General features: G+C 38.8%; 2 protein-coding genes across 2 annotated transcripts in view; both read left to right on the top strand.

Annotated features, from left to right (window-relative positions):
• The window catches only part of tmem8b (transmembrane protein 8B), a 1,109,927-nt gene that overhangs the window by 195,351 nt on the left and 907,615 nt on the right, over nt 1-6,961 (top strand). The window lies entirely within an intron of this gene.
• Nucleotides 3,841-6,961, top strand: part of gck (glucokinase (hexokinase 4)) — a 4,097-nt gene continuing 976 nt past the window's right edge. Inside the window, exons 1-9 of the mRNA XM_037680921.1 lie at nt 3,841-3,915; nt 4,104-4,266; nt 4,349-4,503; nt 4,657-4,776; nt 4,871-4,966; nt 5,055-5,154; nt 5,240-5,423; nt 6,336-6,491; nt 6,663-6,896. Of these exons, the coding sequence (XP_037536849.1) occupies nt 3,841-3,915; nt 4,104-4,266; nt 4,349-4,503; nt 4,657-4,776; nt 4,871-4,966; nt 5,055-5,154; nt 5,240-5,423; nt 6,336-6,491; nt 6,663-6,896 (1,283 nt within the window). The remainder of the gene's footprint in view (nt 3,916-4,103; nt 4,267-4,348; nt 4,504-4,656; nt 4,777-4,870; nt 4,967-5,054; nt 5,155-5,239; nt 5,424-6,335; nt 6,492-6,662; nt 6,897-6,961) is intronic.

The following is a 6,961-nucleotide window of genomic DNA, read 5'->3' as shown; positions in this document are numbered from 1 at the left end:
GATAGATAGATAGATAGATAGATAGATAGATAGATAGATTTGTTGCTTTTCACCAAGAGCTTGTGTAAAATGAATACATCAGACTTATGGTTGTGTTAGATCAACATACTGTATTAGTGAGGTGTTTTGATTAGAGCAAAGTTCTTTGTGCTTTTAGTTTAACATTATACTATTGTATTATTACCGTTTTAACAAATAAATTTTACATTTTATTTTTGTTTTCTAATAGGAATGAAACCTGTTTTTACCTGTCTCACTGGTGGTTTTATGAAGCAACAACATGGACTGTCGATTGATCTTGACTCTGGTAGTCGTGGTCCATTTAACAATTTCCTGCTGCCCACTTAACTCACAGTAAGTGAGTGTTTTCCATGTCAGAAGTGTCGCCTGTTGATGATTTCCCAGGAAACCCAAGATGGGAACCGCTAAAGCCTCAGGTGCATCTGTTGGATCAGCTACACCAAGAGACAAAAGGATATGTCTTTCTTGGAAGTGGTTCCAGTTTAGTTAGGATACTGAAGCAACACTGTCACCGAGGATTTCAGCCACAAATGGAAGGTTTGATCGAATATTCTCAATTCTTGATTTTTTTAGTACATGAATTCAATGTCTTGGATTTTGTTTCCATGCGTTGATTCATTTTTGTTCCTTTTATGAAATATGTGGTGGTGCACAATGTAGAAAATCTATTTATTTTGCTCCAACAATGAGGACCAGACAAGTTTTTTGGTAACAAGACTGTCCACAAGAATGAAGATGTAGCTTTTTTTTAAATTCATCAACCAGATTTTTGGACATATTCCTTCAAGAATAATGTTTGGACTCTTTTTCCACAAAATGTGTACATAAATGAAGACAGTGTTTTTTTTAAATATATTTTTGTACAAAACAAACAAACAAAAAAAAAACATTAAGCCATTTTAGTCACTGAGCTTCTTGGATGAGTTACGTTCACTTATGAGGCCTTGAAAACCGCAGAAGTGTAAATCTGTTCACAGAGCATTATGTAAATCAAATACTGGGAATTTAGGCCTATTTGGTCTAATGATTGGCCAATATTTCATCAGGGGATAAAATATTTTTTGAGCAGTGTGAATGGACACAGAAACAACATCATTAGAGCAGAAACCAGGAGAAGCCCAGACTCATGCTGCAGCTCATCCATGGTCAGCAGGACTCCGGATTTAACCCTCACTGTGAAAGAATGGAGAAGGTAACAGTCTGTCCATCCATCTGTCCATCTGTCTGTCTGTCTTTCTAATCAAGAAAATAAATCAAATCCAATGGTCAAAACTTGTCAAGTTTCAAGTTCAAGTTTTCTAACAAAAAAAAAAAAACAACAACTCAGTTTCCCCTAAAGTGGAGATGAAACTGGATGCAATTATTAAAACAGCTATTTTTGACTTCATGCCAGTAATAATAATTTAAAAAAAGGCTACCAAACATTGTCGGAGTATCTGAGAGAAAGTTAAAATTTACCTCTATGCTAATCCTCTTTAAATCAACTCACGGTCGACATAACTTCCCCTTTTATTGAATTGAACTGAATGTTTGCAACATTTTTCTGAATATCGTAGTTGCTCAGTTTGTGAGGTTTGCTTTGTTGGAGACAGCTGGCGATGCGTCAACTCTGTGCAAACAGCAGCGCAGGTTAAATTAACTGGATAATCAGCCATCAGCAGGCCCTTGGCTTTCAACTTCAATTCAACTTTCAGTAAAAGGTTACGACACACACCGGGTCCATCTCATCTCTTATAGTTATTTGTTTCTGTTTTCTTTACAGCACGTAATATTTTAATGCCATCATTCTATTTTTGGTGTGTTCTTGTACTTACTCAACTGATCAGCAGCTTTATTCAGTCAGTAAGTAAAAATACAATAGGACCTAGTTTAAAACAAACTTTATAGCTTAAACCCATGAAGTAATAATGGCAGAGGCTTGCGACCTCAAACATGACCGGTCTCTTTAATGAGCATTAAAGGATACGATGTGAGATTATTACATAAAAGTATACTTCGATGTAATAACATATGTTTTTTTTTTTTTTTAATTCAGGAACTATTTAGTGAAATGTTTAAAAATTCATAAATTGTTAAAAAAAAAAAAAAAACACTCCAAATAATAATAAAAAACTACTGCTCCTTGACATTTTTTTCATTTCTCAACCCCTAAATAAAACATATTAAGCTTTAGTAAATCCTTGAATTTGTGTTTTTATCACTGTTTGAAAAAGTATGTATGTAAATGGTTTATGTAAAAAAGGCTTCATTTCACTTTATTGCTTTAAATTGCATCAGTCAAAATGCTTTCTTTTCCACTATCAGCTTTCTAGATGTAACTGGGAGTTTAAAACTGAGAAAAAAATGGACCTTTATAGTGACATTTTCTGTTTAAGTATTTAACTATGATGATATTTATATTTCTTGAAACAAGTAGTGATTATAATTTGTTAATATAAGTAATTAAATCAGATTGCTGCGTCTTTAGATTTCCCTCACTGGGGCTTTCTGGGGTAAAGGGTTGCTTACGATGATTTTTTGTTTTTTGGTCCTGACAGGTCAAATCTAAAAAAAGCTCTGACCTGTCGTCTGTTTAACCACCGGAGCTGATAAGCACCGAAGGCCTTCATCTTTATCACACTACTGTTAGTCTTGGAGGCCACTGATCCCTCTCTGTTGCTAATTTTATGCCTGTTTCTAATTTTAAACATTTACCTGGAACTCTGTGACCCATTGAGCAATCTGTAACGTTGCATGATACTGCTCTGATCACAAAAAGATGGCTTTTATGTGCTGAAATTTATGCAAAGATTTTAAAAATTTTACTCATAAATTATGGGTCAAATTTATGAGTTTATGAGTCATAAACTCTCTCATGAATTGACTCTATGTCACATGAAAGCAACAATATTTAAGGATTTTTTTTTTTTCAGGTGAAATGTGTTTGAGTAGGTTTTGCCTTATAAATAAATAAATAAATAAATAAATAAATAAATAAATAAATAAATAAATAAAATGAATACTGTAAGATGTTTATTGTCTTACCGTAACTAGAAAATGCAAACCAAATCAGAATTTTAAAAAATGGAGTTCAATGCGTTCAACGTTCTGTGATGTATTTTTTATGACAACTGCAACAATATTGGCTTCTGCTTTATTTATTTGTTTGTTTTTATGTGTTTTTTTTATTCATTGTAATTCTCTAATAAACGCTTAAACCCCTTTTTATAATTAAACACAAAAATATTTACTAAAACCGTAAATTAAAGTTTTGAACAGACCTAAAAAAAATGATTGTTTTAATTGTCAAAAATATTTGAAATTGTTTTTAGCTATTAAGTATGTTGTTTACAATATTTATTCTGTCATCATAATGCAATTATTATCATATCATCCTTATGTTAAAATCATGTTTGTAACTGAATTTTCTAAAAAAAAAAAAAAAATCCAATAATTATCCACACTTCATTTTGAGCTGCTTTTTATGAACTGCAGTATATCACGTTTGTCAAAAAATATGAATTGTTTTGGCAGACATAGATACTGTGATTCGTTTGAAATCAGGTCACTTACATAAAATGTTAATTTTTTTTAACTATTTGCACCGTTTTATCTTTTTGAACCCGTATGTGGGTGTTTGTTTGAACCTTCATCGCCTGATGGGTTGAAGTTGAGAAAGGGAGGGCGTTCGATGCTTCCAGCCTCTTCTCCTGAGCATAAAAGCTGCTGCAGATCTCACCGTACTCACACTTCACTGACTCTGAACACACACACACACACATACACACACTCATTATTCCTAGAAACACACTCGGGCTTGTTTTAGCTGAGCTTGCCATCATGCCGTGTGTCAGCGATCATTTGGACCAGATGGTGATGCCTGGTAGCTACAATGTGCTTGAAAAGGTTTTCATGGTAAGACTTTGTTAGATTGTGCAGACAGTGTGTTAGATGGTGCTTCCCCACTTTATATTACATTGTTAAAGAGCTTTTCCACTTTTGTTCTTTACTTTTTTGCTCCTAACTGTTTTTTTACATACAAAATGTAAAAAAAAAGGTCTTATCTTGGGGAAATGTTGCTCATGTGCTGCTTCTGATTGCAGGTGGAACAGATCCTGTCGGAGTTCACGCTGAATAAAGAAGATCTTGAAGAAGTAATGAGGAGGATGCAGCATGAGATGAGCAGAGGGCTGCGTTTAGAGACGCACGAAGAGGCCAGCATCAAAATGCTTCCAACTTACGTCTGCTCCACCCCTGAGGGATCAGGTAGGAAAAAATAAAATTCTTGGAAATATAGCAATCAGTCTTCTTAAAGAAGCTAATCATGGGATCTGCTTTGCTGTGACAGAGGTGGGGGATTTCTTGGCTCTGGATCTTGGGGGGACCAACTTTCGTGTGATGCTTGTGAAAGTGGGTGAAGACGAGGAGAGGAGCTTCAAGGTGAAGACTAAACACCAGATGTACTCTATTCCTGAAGATGCAATGACGGGGACTGCTAAAATGGTACGCAACCAGGAAAAAAGAGCATTTTTGATCTCCAGAAGATAATATTTATATTAAGCGCCAATAATCTGCTGGTTTAGTGCAGTAAATACTAACGAGAAACAAGTAAACATTAAAATTACCTAAAAAAATGCTTCATCTCTGTCTCTCCAGTTGTTTGACTACATAGCAGAGTGCATGTCTGATTTCTTGGACAAGCATCACATCAAGCACAAGAAGCTCCCACTGGGTTTTACCTTCTCTTTCCCAGTGCGTCACGAGGACCTCGATAAGGTACGATGGTTGACAGTGACTGTACTTTGTTTTAGTTTTATTGGCCTGATTTGTAAAAAGTTGCTAAATTCCTTTTTTTTTTATATTTTCACAGGGCATATTGCTGAACTGGACCAAAGGCTTTAAAGCCTCTGGAGCAGAGGGGAACAATGTCGTGGGTTTGCTCAGAGACGCCATCAAGAGAAGAGGGGTGAGTGAATTACAAAGATGTTCTTTCGTGCCCATAAGCAACGCAACACCTGTCTGGGAGGAGTACCCTGATGCTTTGTGTCATGTAGGAGTTTGAGATGGATGTGGTTGCCATGGTGAACGACACAGTCGCCACCATGATTTCCTGCTACTACGAGGACCGCAGCTGTGAAGTTGGGATGATTGTCGGTAAGAAGACGTGAACACGTGTGACCACCGAGCGCTCGTTGAAGCGACGCCTCTTACAGGAGCTGTTGTTTGTTGTGACAACCAGGTACTGGTTGCAACGTGTGCTACATGGAGGAGCTGAGGACGGTGGAGCTGGTGGAGGGGGAGGATGGCCGGATGTGTGTAAACACAGAGTGGGGCGCCTTTGGAGACAACGGCGAGCTGGAGGACTTCAGGCTGGAGTACGACAGAGTGGTGGACGAGGCTTCCATCAACCCGGGCCACCAGCTGTGAGTGCAAACGTGAAATTTAAACATTCAACGCGTTCAGAGCTTCATCCCCTGAGTGCAACCAGGACGAGGGTCGAGAGAACCTGTATTGTAGTTTCGTGTGCCACCCGCCTCTCCCCCTCACTCACATGCTGTTTCTATGAATTAATCACCCCCGTGTCGGGCAGCTCTCACCTGACTCAACGTCATCTGTAAAGTTGCCAAGCTACCAGCTGTTTTCCTCAGGATGTTAGCAGAAGAACAGAGAGCCTCAGACGTCAGTGGTCAGTCGGCAGGTGTAGATGTCAGATTAATGATCCCTCTCTGCTGCAGGACACGGTGCCTGTACGCTTAATGGCTGTTTACCTTTTGACACCAGCAGCCCATTCACACACACAGCTGCCGTCACTTTAGGGCTCCATGTTGCCTTCCTCCTCTGGTCTGCACCTATCTTTGTAAAGGAGGAGGATTCTTATGACCCCCCAGGAGGCGATAATGTTTTTGCTTGTGTCTGTGTTGGTAGAGTTATCAAAATATGTCATCAACCACTTGCTTTTATTGAATTTTGCCAAAAGTAATGTTTGGATGTGTTCACAATTAATTATCTTTTGAAGCTGACCCAATTAAAGATGGCTGCCACCGTGTAAATATAGCAACAACTCGGTCAGTTTCACAGAAAATGACCTCAAATTCAGTGTGACATTATCTCAAACACGTACTTTGATCGAGCAAGGTTTTTGTTTAAGATTTTAAGTCATTTGGAGTCAACGTTGCTTGATAGCAAACGAATCCATGAACTCTGAATGAAACGCTCAGGAAATCAACATTATTCAGTCAGTTTTACAGTCGTACATGAATGTTCCTCACCCTTCCCTTCAGCACGTCCACCTTTTGAAAACCACTTCCCTCTTCTCATGTTGTTGCCTCCTGCAGGTACGAGAAGCTGATCAGTGGGAAGTACATGGGGGAGCTGGTGAGGCTCGTTCTGATGAAGCTGGTGAACGAAAACCTGCTGTTTAACGGTGAAGCCTCGGAGCTGCTGAAGACACGTGGCAGCTTTGAGACGCGCTTTGTCTCACAGGTGGAAAGGTGATTATGATGGGAACGTTTCCTGATGATACGATCCATAAAATCCAGTCAGCCAAAATGATAAGACATTATTATCATAGTTACTATGGATGTATAATGCATGACAGCGTCAGAGGCAGTTCAATCTATTTCTTCTAAGCATCATTTTGTGCTTTGGTTCTTATTTTTCAGTGATTCTGGGGACAGAAAACAAATCTACAACATCCTCTCCTCTCTTGGTGTTCTTCCGTCTGAGCTGGACTGCGACATCGTGCGGCTGGTCTGTGAGAGTATTTCCACTCGCTCGGCTCACATGTGCGGCGCAGGCCTCGCCGGGGTCATCAACCAGATGCGCGAGCGACGCAGCCAGGACGTCCTGAAGATCACAGTCGGAGTCGATGGATCTGTCTACAAGCTGCACCCATAGTGAGTATCCATCCATCCATCCATCCATCCATCCATCCATCCTTCCATCCATCCATCCATCCATC

This window comes from Nematolebias whitei, chromosome 8 (assembly GCF_014905685.2).
Source record: "Nematolebias whitei isolate Nwh7 chromosome 8, NemWhi1, whole genome shotgun sequence".
Classification (NCBI taxonomy): domain Eukaryota; kingdom Metazoa; phylum Chordata; class Actinopteri; order Cyprinodontiformes; family Rivulidae; genus Nematolebias; species Nematolebias whitei.
The sequence above is the reverse complement of the archived record's forward strand: the minus strand, read 5'-3'. Positions and strand labels throughout refer to the sequence as shown.